Source organism: Oncorhynchus mykiss, chromosome 12 (assembly GCF_057628025.1).
Source record: "Oncorhynchus mykiss isolate SJ-2025 chromosome 12, ASM5762802v1, whole genome shotgun sequence".
NCBI classification, from domain to species: domain Eukaryota; kingdom Metazoa; phylum Chordata; class Actinopteri; order Salmoniformes; family Salmonidae; genus Oncorhynchus; species Oncorhynchus mykiss.
Window position 1 is genome coordinate 38512664 of NC_143033.1, and position 16708 is coordinate 38529371.

The following is a 16708-nucleotide window of genomic DNA, read 5'->3' on the forward strand; positions in this document are numbered from 1 at the left end:
AAAATACATTTTCATAATCATCTTCCAAAAATGTACACTACTGTTCAAAAGTTTGGGGTCACTTAGAAATGTCCTTGTTTTTGAAAGAAAAGCTTATTTTTTTGTCCATTAAAATAACATCAAATTGATCAGAAATACAGTGTAGACATTGTTAATGTTGTACATGACTATTGTAGCTGGAAACTGCTGATTTTTAATGGAATATCTATATAGGCGTACAGAGAACCATTATCAGCAACCATCACTCCTGCATTACAATGGCACGTTGTGTTAGTTATTCAAGTTTATAATTTGAAAAGGCTAATTGATCATTAGAAAAACCTTTTGCAAATATGTTAGCACAGCTGAAAACAGTTGTGCTGATTAAAGAAGCAATAAAACTGGTCTTCTTTCGACTAGTTGAGTATCTGGAGCATCAGCATTTGTGGGTTCAATTACAGGCTCAAAATGGCCAGAAACAAAGAACTTTCTTCTGAAACTCATCAGTCTATTCTTGTTCTGAAAAATGAAGGCTATTCCATGTGAGAAATTGCCAAGAAACTGAAGATCTCATACAACGCGGTGTACTACTCCCTTCACAGAACAGCACAAACTGGCTCTAACCTGAAAAGAAAGAGGAGTGGGAGAGGCCCTGGTGCACAACTGAGCAAGATGACAAGTACATTAGTGTCTCTAGTTTTAAAAACAGACGCCTCACAAGTCCTCAACTGGCAGCTTCATTAAATAGTACCCGCAAAACACCAGTCTCAACGTTAACAGTGAAGAGGCGACTCCGGGATGCTGTTCTTCTAGGCAGAGTTGCAAAGAAAAAGCCAAATCTCAGACTGGCCAATAAAAATAAAAGATTAAGATGGACAAAAGAACAGACACTGAACAGATGAAAATAGTCTAATAAATGAAAAAAGCATCTAAAATCAACAATGTCATAATTTTCAATTAAAAGTAGACTCAGCGAAATGATGTTGCCTTGAGCAGCACTACAGATATTGCGATGTGCGAGATGCAAGTCTTCACTCCCACACAGTATCTGCTTCACGCTGCTAGAGCCCAAAACAGTGTGGGAGTTTGGCCGCGAGCTTCATAGGGATGGGCATGAGTAATTGAGTACATGAACAGACGTCAAACGTCAATCTTTAACCAGAGATATACAGTGAGGGAAAAAAGTATTTGATCTCCTGCTGATTTTGTACGTTTGCCCACTGACAAAGAAATGATCAGTCTATAATTTTAATGGTAGGTTTATTTGAACAGTGAGAGACAGAATAACAACAAAAAATACAGAAAGACGCATTACTATTTTCTACATTGTAGAATAATAGCGAAAACATCAAAACTATAAAATCACACATATGGAATCATGTAGTAAGCAAAAAAGTGTTAAACAAATCAAAGAATATTTAAGATTCTTCAAAATAGCCACCATTTGCCTTAAAAACAGCTTTGCACACTCTTGGCATTCTCTCAACCAGCTTCATGAGGTAGTCATCTGGAATGCATTTCAATTAACAGGTGTTCCTTCTTAAAAAGTTAATTTGTGGAATTTCTTTCCTTCTTAATGTGTTTGAGCCGATCAGATAGCCCTATTTGGGAAAAGACCAAGTCCATATTATGGCAAGAACAGCTCAAATAAGCAAAGAGAAACAACAGTCCATTATTACTTCAAGATCTTTGAAAGTTTCTTCAAGTGCAGTCGCAAAACCCATCAAGCAATATGATCAAACTGGCTCTCATGAGGCAGCCACAGGAAAGGAAGACCCAGAATTAACTCTGTTCCAGAGGATAAGTTCATTAGAGTTTACTGCACCTCAGATTGCAGCCCAAATAAATGCTTCACTGAGTTCAAGAAAGACACATCTCAACATCAACCCTTCAGAGGAGACTGCGTAAATCAGCCCTTCATGGTAGAATTGCTGCAAAGAAACCACTACTAAAGGACACCAATAATAAGAAGAGACTTGCTTGGGCCAAGAAACAAGAGCAATGGACATTAGATCAGTGGAAATCTGTTCTTGTTGTCTGGTGAGTCCAGATTTGAGATTTTTGGTTCCAACCACCGTGTCTTTGTGAGACGCAGAGTAGGTGAACGGGTTCTCTGCATGTGTGGTTCCCACCGCGAAGCATGGAGGAGGTGGTGTGATGGTGCTTTTTTGGTGACACTGTCTGTGATTTATCTAGAATTTAAGGCACACTTAACCAGCATAGTTATCACAGCATTCTGCAGCAATAGGCCATCCCATCTGGTTTGCGCTTAGTGGGACTATCATTTGCTTTTCAACAGGACAATGACCCAAACACACATCCAGGCTGTGTAAGGGCTATTTGACCAAGAGGAAGAGTGATGGAGTGCTGCATCAGATGACCTGGTCTCCACAATCACCCAACCTCAACCCAATTGAGATGGTTTTGGGATAAGTAGGACTGCAGAGTGAAGGAAAAGCAGCCAACATATGTGATCAGCATATGTTGGAACTCCTTCAAGACTGTTGGAAATGCAGAAGCTGGCTGAGAGAAGCCCAAGAGTGTGCAACGCTGTCATCAAGGCAAAGGGTGGCTACTTTGAAGAATCTACAATTTATTTAGATTTGTTTAACAGTTCTTTGGTTACTATGATTCCATATGAGTTATTTCATATTTTTAATGTCATCATTATTATTTTACAATTTAGAAAATAGTGAAAATAAAGAAAAACCTTTGAATGAGTAGGTACAGTTGAAGTCAGAAGTTTACATACACCTTGGAGTCATTAAAACGGGTTTTTCAACCACTCCACAAATTTTTTGTTAACAAACTATAGTTTTGGAAAGTCGGTTAGGACTTCTATTTTGTGCATGACACAAGTAATTTCCCAGCAAATGTTTACAGACAGAATATTTATTTATTTTACTTCACATCTATCACTCCAGTGTTAATTGCTACACTGTAATTACTTCGCTACTATGGCCTATTTATTGCCTTACCTCCTTACTCCATTTGCACACACTGTAAAATAGACTTTTCTATAGTGTTATTGACTGTACTTTTGTTTATCCATGTGTAACTCTGTTTTTTGTCACACTGCTTTGCTTTATCTTGGCCAGGTCGCAGTTGTAAATGAGAACTTGTTCTCAACTGGCCTACCTGGTTAAATAAAAATAAAACAAAAAACAAACAAAAAAAACACACATTTTTCTTTATTTCACTGTATCACAATTCCAGTGGGTCAGATGTTTACATGCACTAAGTTGATTGTGCCTTTAAACAGATTGGAAGATTCCAGAGAATGATGTCATGACTTTAGAAGCTTCTGATAGGCTAATTGACATCATTTGAGTCAATTGGAGGGGTACCTGTGGATGTATTTCAAGGCCGACCTTCAAACTCAGTGCCTCTTTGCTTGACATCATGGGAAAATCAAAAGAAATCAGCCAATACCTCAAAAATAATTGTAGACCTCCTCCACAAGTCTGGTTCATCCTTGGGAGCAATTTCCAAACGCCTGAAGGTACCACATTCATCTGTACAAACAATAGTACGCAAGTATATACACCATGGGACCACGCAGCCATCATACCGCTCAGAAAGGAGACGCGTTCGGTCTCCTAGAGATGAACGTACCTTGGTGCGAAAAGTGCAAATCAATCCCAGAACAACAGCAAGGGACCGGAGGAAACAGGTACAAAAGTATCTATAGCCACAGTAAAACGAGTCCTATATCGACATAACCTGAAAGGCCGCTCAGCTAAGAAGAAGCCACTGCTCCAAAACCACCATAAAAAAGCCTGACTACAGTTTGCAACTGCACATGGGGACAAAGATCGTACTTTTTGTGTCCTCTGATCTGATGAAACAAATGGGTCTTCCAAATGGACAATGACCCCAAGCATACTTCCAAAGTTGTGGCAAAATGTCTTAAGGACAACAAAGTCAAGGTATTGGCGTGGCACAACGCCCTGACCTCAATCCCATAGAAAATGTGTGGGCAGAACTGAAAAAGTGTGTGAGAGCAAGAGAGGCCTACAAACCTGACTCAGTTACACCAGCTCTGTCAGGAGGAATGGGCCAAAACTCACCCAACTTATTGTGGGAAGCTTGTGGATGGCTACCCAAAACATTTGACCCAAGTTAAACAATTTAAAAGCAATTCTACCAAATACTAATTGAGTGTATGTAAACGTCTGACCCACTGGGAATGTGAAATAAATAAAATATGAAATAAATCTTTCTCTCTACTATTATTCTGACATTTCACATTCTAAAAATAAAATGGTGATCCTAACTGACCTAAAAACAGGGAATTTTTACTAGGATTAAATGTCAGGAATGATGAAAAACTGAGTTTAAATGTATTTGGCTAAGGTGTATGTAAACTTCCGACTTCAACTGTATGTCCAAACTTTTGACTGGTACTGTACATTTGCAACAGCACTATCACAACTCAGCGACAATGGTAGGGATTGTACTGTGGTACTGATGGTACTGTGCCTGAAATAATTGGCCGCTTTTTGGAATCTTCCAGAGCTAAAATGAGTTCTTTAAAATCTAATTTTCAGCAGTTCCCGAGCTAGCCCTCCTAATGTCGTTTGACCCCACGTGGACTATGACAGCATCTTGTGTATGCATCTGTACTGTGTATGTGCATGTGTGTTCCTGTAGGTGTGTGTGGGAATACATCCGCACATGAATTGCAGGCAGGTGTGTAACGCTGGAACCTAAGGCTGTGATGTTGTGGTCACTGCAACAAAGCCAGGGGGTTAGAGGAAAAGGCTAATTCCACCATTTAAATGTTACCACTTTAAACCCCCAGTCATGTTATCTAGTTCTCCAGTCAATATGCAGCATCTCTTTAAAACCAATGCCCTCAGCTCCCAGTGCTTAACTGGCTTCAGTCTGGTGAACACAAGTGAGGAAAGGATTTGATGACTTTGTGGTTTGATGGTTTCAAAAGGTCACCTGCGGTACCACCTGTCCAGGTTGGTAAATAAAACCCTGCATATAGACTAAACAATAACTAAAGCTACTTCCCTCCAATAGAACTTTCCCAAAACAAAGACGGCCCTTTATCTGCCCTGTAATTGGCTCAACGTGTTAGATCTGTGAAAGGAGAGGATAGTAGTAGTAAGTGTGATTCAGACATGAGCTCCGTGAGGACAATAGGCCTGATATATTGCCAAATAATATTTTAGGATGACAAAAACACCAAGAAGTCATCGAACACAAGCACACCCAGAGATGTCATATCTTTCAACTGACTGAGCATATCATGAGCAAAAGGTTTTTCTATTAGCCTCATAAGTTAATGGATGTCATTTGTCCATTTTACATGCGTCAAAAGTTGAAATAAGTTGAACTTTTGACAGCTAGGCAGATGCATAGAGCGCTCTTCATGCATTTCCTCCTTCTTTGCATGCTTTCTCCTCATCAAATGACATCTCCTTCCACTGAATCACCAGCACAAAATCGATACGAAACAACACCAAGTCGACACTGTCCTTCACTTGTGCTCGAAGCAGTTAAAAAAAGGACAAAAGATCTTATCCCATTGTACTCTTGGTAACTTAAACACAATGGAGTGTTCAAAACCACACTAAGCTGCAATTTCAACATCACCTAACAAATGTCCTTTGACATATAAAAGATAGAGGAATACAGGAAGCTAGATTGTTGATGAGACTCAATTGTCTTGTTATCATTTGTGTTTGTGCCTGACTACTGTAGATGACTATGTGGTGTGTATGTCATCCACAAATATTAGCAGCATTGTGGATCGACTCATGTCCTCACGCTTTAAGACTGAATCACGCAAGGTTACATTTTTAAAGCATAGCGTGAACAGCTCCGATGATGGACATTTGAGCCGTACTGCTTGAAAGCCTTGTGTTTCTCGATAGGCTGGGTTTCAGTACAGTCAGGGTTAGGAGGGTGAAAGATGACCCTCTCCAACACAAACACAGTGTACATTTTCATTCTAGATCTTTATTAGTGTTTTCATACCATTGAGCAGTAGGAGGAAAACCCCACAGATAAAAATAGTGACAAGCCTTAGAGTACATATCATGGTCAGAAATGTTTGTTTTTTTATTTTTCTCACATATAGCTATCATCCACAGAGGTAAAGAAGCCTACCTGCGTTTAAGTGGCACTCCTTGATCTGGTACTGCAGTTCGTTCTCATTGGGGATGTCTTTCCAGGTTGCCAGGAACACCTGTCGCTCTGAGGCAGATGAAGGATGGGGGGGAAACAAGAGTGACACCTGAACTGAGCGGGGAGCTACAAAAGGTCCTTGTGTTGGTATAAAATAAACTCTTCAAACTCTTTGGCTCTACTGCTATGGTAATGAGCTGGATATTGAGTGTTTGAGAGTGTTGCTTCCAGACACACGTACCCATTTTACCGTCCTCCACAAAGAAAATGTTGAGTGGGATAAGCCCACTGAAGTAGAAAACATCAATGTTGTTCTTCACAGCCACCTGTGCACAAAAGACAACACAACGTTAATATGACATCAGTCAGTGACTTAGTGCCATGCACTAGAGGTGGCTGATTTGGACATATAGAATTCCAATAAGCCCTCAAACACTTCTGAGCACTTAGGAGCATGAGAAAGATGAGGCAGACAACTGTAAATATAGAATTGCTCTAAATAAGAAAAAGTGCTATTGAAATGCAGTGTCTGTCATGGCTAGACAGAAGTGAGACTGTGAGACTAGAGAGGTGTCTATTTGTGAGTGTGGGTGGCGAGGGCTTAAAGCTGAGTGTGTGGTCTGCTGGACTCTGCAACTAATGCAGTATACAGCCCTCATGGGCACTCTGAGCTTTCTGAACTTGAATCATATTTCTGGCTTCATGGAGTGACCCTCCGGCAGGCAGTCCTTACTCTGTTCACGAATAGACATTATCAGAAGACCAGACCCTGGCCGGCCTCACCTGTACTTGACAGGAACAGTGTGTGAAAGTTGCGCATTGCTAAGCACCGAGGACACACACACACAAAGAGAGAGAGACATAAATACAAAACACACAAACCTCATCTAGTATGACAGAGTTGTCAATTCCGTGGAAACACTTTCCCCCATTAGCTCACAACGCAACTCGCATCGTGAGTTGCGTTGTGGAATTAGAATTAGAGCTCCGTCAGAAAATCTATTAATCCACAAAAGGACAATCGTCTCCACCTACACATCTGAACCAAACTGATGTCCTGACTGGGCTTCAAAAAATCCCCATGATAAAACAACCAAGCTCATTACAGAGGCCTTTTGATTTGTTTAGTGTCACATGATCAGAGTCATAGACATACTAATAAAGTATATCAAAACACAAGACAATGGGGAGTGTGGGAGAGGTGTCGGAATCACATGGTAAATATCCCTAGGCCGTGATGTGATTAAGTACCAAAGCTGACGATAACTATTATCTTTGTTAGTACTTAGAAGTCTTCATTACAACTTAGGGACTCTGAGGTAATTATTAGAATGAACACTGAGGTGAATCAGGGTCAGTAGTGTCCCTTCCAGCAACTAGGAATTGAAGCTGCTGAATGGTGGGATTGGTAGATATTTATAGTCATTATTATCAATTACTCAATCTGCTGTTTTCTTGTAGAATGGCCTAAGGACAAGTGTGATTGGCAAAATGTGTCACTACAGGCGCCAAACATTTAAAAAATTGAACTAGGCAAGTCAGTTAAGAACAATTTCTGATTTCCAATGAAGGCCTACCGGCCAAACCCTAACGACGCTGTGCCAATTTTGCACCGCCTTACGGGACTCCCAATCACAGCCGGTTGTGATACAGCCTGGAAGTGAACCAGGGTCTGTAGTGACGCATCTAGCACTGAGATGCTGCGCCACTCGGGAGCCCCATGAGCAAGTCTTCTGAAAAAAAGGACACAAGCGGTTGAATATTCACTATTGAATGTCATTCTGCATTTATGAGTAAGTAGATACTATATGAGCAGCACATACATTTCAGCAGTATGTGGATCCAACCCAGATGAAAAGCTGTGGTGTGGTGAACTCAAACACTCTAAAGGTGGTCTGCTTACCACCGGGCCTTCAGAGAGACAGATATTCTCGCTCTCTCACACACACACACACACACACACACAAACACAAACAATACCCATGCCGGGAAGGCAAGAACAGAAAAGGAGGAATCATTATAGGATGGAGGCTAGCCTGGGATATAGGAACAAATAAAGTAGCTGTCTCAGCTGGAGAGCCCTGTAAAGTAGTGTTATTTTAGCTGAATGGTTTCCATTGCCATCTCTCTCAGCCACTGAACAGTGAAAATGAGATGACTGGAACTACTAAAGTCTGCTGATGGATGGGCTGCTTTTCCAGGATAGCTGAGTAGCTGTTATATATTGCCCTTATATAGGCCTACGTGCTCTTATGCATATTATCAAATAATTTACAGAGCTTTAAAAAAAGGGCTATGTATTCAATTTCTGAGACTGGATTTACAGAAAGCTATTCCAGTGAATTGCCTTACCTCCATAAAAATGTGAGCTTATGAAATGAAAGTTTGTACGGGGGCACTGAAAGCTGGAGTCCATTGTCCAGTTGGTGGCTGTCCTGTGGTGGTGGAGCACATTAGAGCCAACACTGTGGGCTCAAACTACTAACAGGCTTTACTGTCCTCAGCTTGACGGCCATGTGTGTGGGCTGAAGACTGAACCCTCCAGCTCATCTCTCGGACGCAAGACAGAAGCACATAATTCTGTAGATTATAGTTTGATAAACAGCATTTAGAATCCTGCTTTCTCTGGGGACGTAATACCTAGTTTTATATGCTTCAAAGAGGCTGTAAAAAAGACAGGATCAAAAGCATATAAACAAATGCCATACATTGAGGATATCTTGAAGTTTGAAATGAACTTCTATTATAAAATGCATATAGCTTGTTTTTTGTTTGTTTTCCATTGTAATAGGTCTCGGGCTTGAAAGAGGAGTTTGCACACCGTACGTTGTTCCAGGAGGGAAAAAACTACAGTACCACTCATTCAAGACTCTTTATTTTTTACTATTTTTACTATTTTCTACATTGTAGAATAATAGTGAAGACATCAAGACATATAAATAAAATAAACACAAATGGAATCATGTAGTAACCAAAAAAGTGTTAAACAAATCAAAATATATTTTAGATTTTAGATTCTAGATTCTTCAAAGAAGCCACCATTTGCCTTGACAGTTTTGCACACTCTTGGCATTCTCTCAACCAGCTTTACCTGCAATGCTTTTCCAACAGTCTTGAAGGAGTTCCCATATATGCTGAGCACTTGTGGCTGCTTTTCCTTCACTCTGCGGTCCAACTCATCCCAAACCATCTCAATTGGGTTGACGTCAGGTGATTGTGGAGGCCAGGTCATCTGATGCAGCACTGCATCAATCTCCTTCTTGGTCAAATAGCCCTTTCACAGCCTGGAGGTGTGTTGGGTCATTGTCCTGTTGAAAAACAAATGATAGTCCCACTAAGCGCAAACCAGATTGGATGACATATCACTGCAGAATGCTGTGGTAGCCATGCTGGTTAAGTGTACCTTGAATTATAAATAAATCACAGACAGTGTCACCAAAAAAGCAGACCCACACCATCACACCTCCTCTATTCTTCACGGTGGGAACCACACATGAGGAGATCATCTGTTCACCTACTCTGCGTCTCACAAAGACACGGTGGTTGGAACCAAAAATCTCTAATTTGGACTCATCAGACCAAAGGACAGATTTCCACCGGACTAATGTCCATTGCTCGTGTTTCTTATTTTTATTGGTGTCCTTTAGTAGTGGTTTATTTGCAGCAATTCGACCATGAAGGCCTGATTCACGCAGTCTTCTCTGAACAGTTGATGTTGAGATGTGTCTGTTACTTGAACTCTGTGAAGCATTTATTTGGGCAGCAATTTCTGAGGCTGGTAACTCTAATGAACTTATCCTCTGCAGCAGAAGTAACTCTGGGTCTTCCTTTCCTCTCGCGGTCCTCAAGAGCCAGTTTCATCATAATGATTGATGTTTTTTTGCGACTGCACTTGAAGAAACTTTCAAAGTTCTTGAAATTTTCCAAATTGACTGACCTTCATGTCTTAAAGTAATGATGGAGTGTGTTTCCCTTTGCTTATTTGAGCTGTTCTTGCCATAATATGGAATTGGTTTTTTACCAAATAGGGATATCTTCTGTATACCACCCCTACCTTGTCACAACACAACTGATTGGCTCAAACTCATAAAGGAAAGAAATTCCACAAATTAACTTTTAACAAGACACACCTGTTAAATGATATGTATTCCAGGCGACTACCTCATGAAGCTGGTTGATAATGCCAAGAGTATCCAAACCTGCCATCAAGGCAAAGGGTGGCTACTTTGAAGAATCTCAAATATAAAATATATTTTGATTTGTTTAACACTTTTTTGGTTACTGCATGATTCCATGTGTGTGATGTCATAGTTTTGATGTCTTCACTACTATTCTACAATGTAGAAAATAGTAAAATAAAGAAAAACCCTTGAATGAGTAGGTGTGTCGAAACTTTTGACTGGTACGTATAGTTGGAGGGGGAAAAAAAATCAGGCACACTGGCATTGCTGGAGTTTCTTCTTTTAACAAGCTTCAGGCAAAAAGTAGGGTGCTTAACCTGTCAGGCTTTGATTACAGAGTCAAACCGAAGATGATGGGCCTCGTTTCCCAGAACCTTCGTAGCGTTAAGATCATCATTAGAACCTTTCTACGATCTATCTTTAGAAGCCAAGGTGTTTCCAAGAACCTTTGTTAGTAACGTGGTAGGAAAGATGCATTGTTAAAAACACTCATAAGCCTAAATTCCATTGTTATCGGGAAATCGGGCCCGGAAGGCACCGGAAGAAATGGCAGCAATTTAACGGGCGCCCAACCAATTGTGCTATTATGTGGGGGGTTTTCACTGTAATTGTAACTTATTTTGTACATACTGTTTCTGCAACCGTATCTTACAGCAGAAAAGAGCTTCTGGATATCAGGAGAGCGATCACTCACCTCGGATTAGACAAATATTTTTTCAACAACAAGCAAGACTCACATGACATTCTCCGAACGCCCGGCAGGGCCGACATCCCAGTTATTCGCAAGAGGAAGCGACGCAGGTACAGAGGACGAAGAGCCGGATGCCTCGTCAGGACCCGCAGTTGGCGAGTAGGAAATCTGCGTTACGGTCAATATTACTCGCCAACGTGCAATCATTGGACAATAAATTAGACGAGGTACGATCACGAATATCCTACCAACGGGACATCAAAAACTGTAATATCCTATGTTTCACGGAATCGTGGCTGAATGACGACATGGATATTCAGCTAGCGGGATATACGCTGGACCGGCAGGATAGAATAGCACACTCCGGTAAGACGAGGGGCGGCGGTCTGTGCATATTTGTAAAAAAAACAGCTGGTGCACGAAATCTATGGAAGTCTTTAGATTTTGCTCGCCTGAAGTAGAGTATATTGTGATAAATTGCAGGCCACACTACTTGCCTAGACAGTTCTCAGCTATACTTTTCATGGCTGTTTATTTACCACCACAAACAGATGCTGGCACTAAGACCGCACTCAGTCAGCTGTATAAGGAAATAAGCAAACAGGAAAAAATATTCCAAAACATGCATCCTGCTTGCAACTAGGCACTAATATAATAATGCAAGAAAATGTGGCAAAGCAATTCACTTTTTGTCCTGAGTACAAAGTGTTATGTTTGGGCAAATCCAACACAACATATTATGGAGTACCACTCTCCATATTTTCAAGCATAGTGGTGGCTGCATACTGTTTTGGGTATGCTTGTAATTGTTAAGGACTGTAATTGTTAAGGAGTTTTTCAGGATAAAAAAAAAAAATGTACAGAATAGAGCTAAGCACAGGCAAAATCCTAGAGGAAAATTTGGTTCAGTCTGCTTTCCACCAGACACTGGGTGACGAATTCACCTTTCAACAGGACAATAACCTAAAAAAGAAGAAAACAGTGAATGTTCCTGAGTGGCAGAGTTACAGTTTTAACTTTAATCTACTTGAAAATATATGGAAAGACTTGAAAATGGTTGTCTAGCAATTATCAACAAACAACTTGACAGAGCTTGAAGCATTTTGAAAAGAATAATGGGCAAACGTTGCACAATCCAGGTGTGGAAATCTCTTAGAGACTTACCCAGAAAGACTCACAGCTGGTATCGCTGACAAGGATACTTCTATCCTCGGGTGTAAATCCTTATATAAATACATTTGCTAAAAAATCTAGAAACATGTTTTCACCTTGTCATTATGGGGTATTGTGTGTAGATGGATGAAAAAAAAAGTAATCCATTTTGAATTCAGGCTGTAACACAACTAAATGTGGAATAAGTCAAGGGGTATGAATACTTTCTGAAGGCACTGAAGGCCCATTATCTTTTCTACTTACTTTACATCTGGTTTAAGTTTACACTGAAAAGGTTTTTTCAAACCCGAAAATGTTTTGAAATAAATGTACACTGTTTAGACTTCGGTAATCCGAAAAAACGCTTTGGCGGCCTGCCCAAGGATTAAAAATGGCAGAAAAATCCCTGAGAGGTAGGCTGCTCTTGCCGAGCATGCTTTACATAAAGAAACGTCGGGTGATTATGGAGGCCAGGTCAGAAAATACATGTAGGAGTTTACCTGTAGGTTGTTCAGTGGGTCCATCTTCATGACTGGCCCAATGGTGTTGAGAGGCAGGGAAACTTCAATACTCTGGCTGGGCATCAGTGGAGTGTGGATGGGCAGAGGGGTGGTGGGGATCACTCCGAAACTAGACAACATAAATTGCATAACAGGGTTAAGTGCTTCAGGTGACTGGAGCTAAATACACTACATGAGAAAAAGTATGGACACCTGCTCGTCGAACATCTCATTCCAAAATCATGGGCATTAATATGGAGCTGGTATATGGAGTTTGCTGCTTTAACAGCCTCCACTCTTCTGGGAATGCATTCCACAAGATGTTATAATATTGCTGCAAGGACTTGATTCCATTCAGCCACAAAAGCATTAGTGAGGTTGGCACTGATGTTGGGCGATTAGGCTGCAGTCGGCGTTAAGATTCTTCCCAAAGGTGTTCGGTGGGGTTGAAGTTAGGGCACTGTGCAGGCCAGTCAAGTTCCTCCACACCGATCTTAACAAACCCTTTCTGTATGGACCTCCCTTTGTGCACAGGAGTATTGCCATGTTGAAACAGGAAAGGGCCTTCCCCAAACGGTTGCCACAAAGTTGGAAGCACAGAATGGTCTAGAATGTCATTGTATGCAGTACAATTAAGATTTCCCTTCACTGGAACTAAGGGGCCTAGCCCGAACCATGATAAACAGCCCCAGACCATTATTCCTCCTCCACCAAACTTTACAGTTGGCACTATGCATTGGGGCAGGTAGCGTTCTCCTGGTATCAGCAAAACCCAGATTCATCCGTGGGACTGCCAGATGGTGAAGCATGATTCATCACTCCAGAGAACGCGTTTCCACTGCTCTAGAGTCCAAAGGCGGCGAGCTTTACACACAACTCCAGCCGACGCTTGGCATTGTGATACATAGCTGCTCGGCCATGGAAACCCATTTCATCTTGCTCCCTACGAGCAGTTCCTTGTGCTGATGTTGCTTCCAGTACAAGTTTGAAACTCGGTAGTGAGTGTTGCAACAGAGGACAGACGATTTACAACGTGCTAAGTGCTTCAGTGGTCCCATTCTGTGAGCTTGTGTGGCCTACTCACTTTCAGTTTTCGATTTCACAATAACAGCACTTGCACTTGACCGGAGCAGCGCTAGCAGGGCAGAAATTTGACGAACTGACTTGTTGGAATGGTAGCATTCTATGACGGTGCCACGTTGAACGTTTCTGAGCTCTTCAGTAAGGCCATTCTACTGCTGAAATAGCTGAATCGACTAATTTGAAGGGGTGTCAACATACTTTTGTATATACGGTGTATACGTCTGCTCTTCACAATTTCTTGTATTCCAGAGTAGTGGTCGTGTTTAGTTATCATACAGTATGCTCCCATACTGTACTAACATAAGGAGCCGAGTGCACATAATATACAGTTGAAGTGGGAAGTTCACATACACCTTAGCCAAATACATTTAAACTCAGGTTACCACTTCATTTTAAGAATGTGAAATGTCAGAATAATAGTAGAGAGAATTATTTATTTGAGCTTTTATTTCTTTCATAACATTCCCAGTGAGTCAGAAGTTTACAGTTTACACTCAATGAGTATTTGGTAGCATTGCCTTTAAATTGTTTAACTTGGGTCAAACGTTTCAGGTAGCCTTCCACAAGCATCCCACAGTAAGTTGGGTGAATTTTGGCCCATTCCTCCTGACAGAGCTGGTGTAACTGAGTCAGGTTTGTAGGCCTCCTTGCTCGCACATGCTTTTTCAGTTCTGCCCACACATTTTCCATAGGATTGAGGTCAGGGCTTTGTGATGGCCACTCCAATACCTTGACTTTGTTGCCCTTAAGCCATTTTGCCACAACTTTGGTCATTGTCCACTTGGAAGACCCCTTTACGACCAAGCTGTAACTGATGTCTTGAGATGTTGCTTCAATATATCCACATAATTTTCCTTCCTCAAAGAGCAATCTATTTTGTGAAGGGCACCAGTCCCTTCTGCAGCAAAGCACCCCCACAACATGATGCTGCCACTCCCGTGCTTCATGGTTGGGATGATGTTCTTCGGCTTGCAAGCCTCCCCCCTTTTCCTCCAAACATAACGATGGTCATTATGGCCAAACAGTTCTATTTTTGTTTCATCAGAGCAGAGGACATCTCTCCAAAAAGTATGATCTTTGTCCACATGTTCAGTTGCAAACCGTAGTCTGGCTTTTTTATGGTGGTTTTGGAGCAGTGGCTTCTTCCTTGCCGAGCGGCCTTTCAGGTTATGTTGATATAGGACTTGTTTTACTGTGGATATAGATACTTTTGTACCTGTTTCCTCCAGCATCTTCACAAGGTCCTTTGCTGCTGTTCTGGGATTAATTTGCACTTTTCTCACCAAAGTACGTTCATCTCTAGGAGACAGAACACGTCTCATTCCTGAGCGGTAAACGTCTGCGTGGTCCCATGGTGTTTATACTTGTGTAGTATTGTTTGTACAGATGAACGTGGTACCTTCAGGTGTTTGAAAATTGCTCCCGAGGATGAACAAGACTTGTGGAGGTCTACAACAAAATTGTCTGATATCTTTTGATTTTCCTATGATGTCAAGCAAAGATTGAAGGTAGGCACAGGTACACCTCCAATTGACTCAAATTATGTCAATTAACCTATCAGAAGCTTCTTAAGCCATGACATCATTTCTGGAAAGTTCCAAGCTGTTTAAAGGCACAGTCAACTTAGTGTATGTAAACTTCTGACCCACTGGAATTGTGATACAGTGAATTATAAGTGAAATATTCTGTCTGTGAACAATTGTTGGAAAAATGACTGTCATGCACAAAGTAGATGTCCTAACCGACTTGCCAAAACTATAGTTTGTTAACAAGACATTTGTGGAGTGGTTGAAAAACAAGCTTTAATGACTCCAACCTAAGTGTATGTAAACTTCAGGCTTCAACTGTACATACCTTTCCATGTATGCCCTGGGACTAAGACTCACATTTACACTCATTGTACTATTTTTGTGAAGTACATGACAATAAATAGCCATATCCCTTTCACTAAGTGGATAGTTTCTGAGAACTAACCTATTATCTATTAACAATGTGTTTAGTGAATGGCCATGATTATAGTGAATGGAGAGTTGCGATGAGCAACTAAATACAAGGTTGGTGTGAACAAAAGGCAGAGAGAAGTTTTTTACAGTGAGGCCACAGAGGACCTTGAATGCTGGTACAGATGAGATATTGACTTGCGTCTTTATCCAAGACCCTGAGACACCGTGTCAACCTCTTAGATCGCACCGTGACTAAGGGCACAATAGCAAGAGATGGCATATAGGATTTGATACCAGTCTCACCCTCTCTCACCTGTTCTTGTTGAACTGGATAGCAAAGTCGGTCATGTGCTGCAGGGCCTTGTTGGTGAAGGTCATGTCCATGTACATTTGGCCCTGTCGGCGGGAGAATGTGCCTGAGATCTCTAGCCCTTTAGCTTTCACTGCAGGCAGCCATATCTGGGGGAAGAGAGACAGTAAATAAAGAAATATGAACATGCAAACTGCTTCACCAATACTTGGGAGCAGAGAGAGCACACAAGGGCATTTGAAAATGGCAACCTGAGTCATACAGGATTTGCACAACAAGTGCTGAACTACGTGTCTGTGCTGTGTAGCCCACTCATTGTATTGAGTCAGACACAAAGGGAGATGGAGAATGGAACCTGTAAATTAAGATGGATACCTTGGACAGGATGCTATGTCCTGCTGCTACAGCGCACATAACACAGCGAGGACTCTGTGAGCCTCTTCTGCATGACTCAACTGTATGATATATCTAAATTAACCATTTTGAACTGGAATCTAGGGTGGAGCCTGTTGATGCCAACATGGACTTAACACACCCCTCCTTCCACCCCTGCCAAACAATGTCATAACTATATTTATACACTGTCCTACATGAAGAGCGACTGAGGCAGGGCTCAAGGTTCTGATTCAGAGGGGTTTGGGTTAAATACGGAAGACACATTTCAGTTGAAGGCATTCAGTTGTACAACTGACTAGGTATCCCCCTTTCTGTATGCATTTCTCGGCTTG

General features: G+C 41.3%; 1 protein-coding gene across 2 annotated transcripts in view; it reads right to left on the minus strand.

The window, feature by feature from the left end:
• The window catches only part of LOC110537549 (AP-2 complex subunit beta), a 67430-nt gene that overhangs the window by 13561 nt on the left and 37161 nt on the right, over positions 1-16708 (minus strand). For both annotated transcript variants that reach the window (XM_021623672.3, XM_021623673.3), the window contains 4 exons: positions 15984-16129; positions 12645-12774; positions 6362-6446; positions 6103-6189 (listed from right to left, as the gene is read on the minus strand). In XM_021623672.3, coding sequence (XP_021479347.1) covers positions 6103-6189; positions 6362-6446; positions 12645-12774; positions 15984-16129 — 448 coding nt within the window. The remainder of the gene's footprint in view (positions 1-6102; positions 6190-6361; positions 6447-12644; positions 12775-15983; positions 16130-16708) is intronic.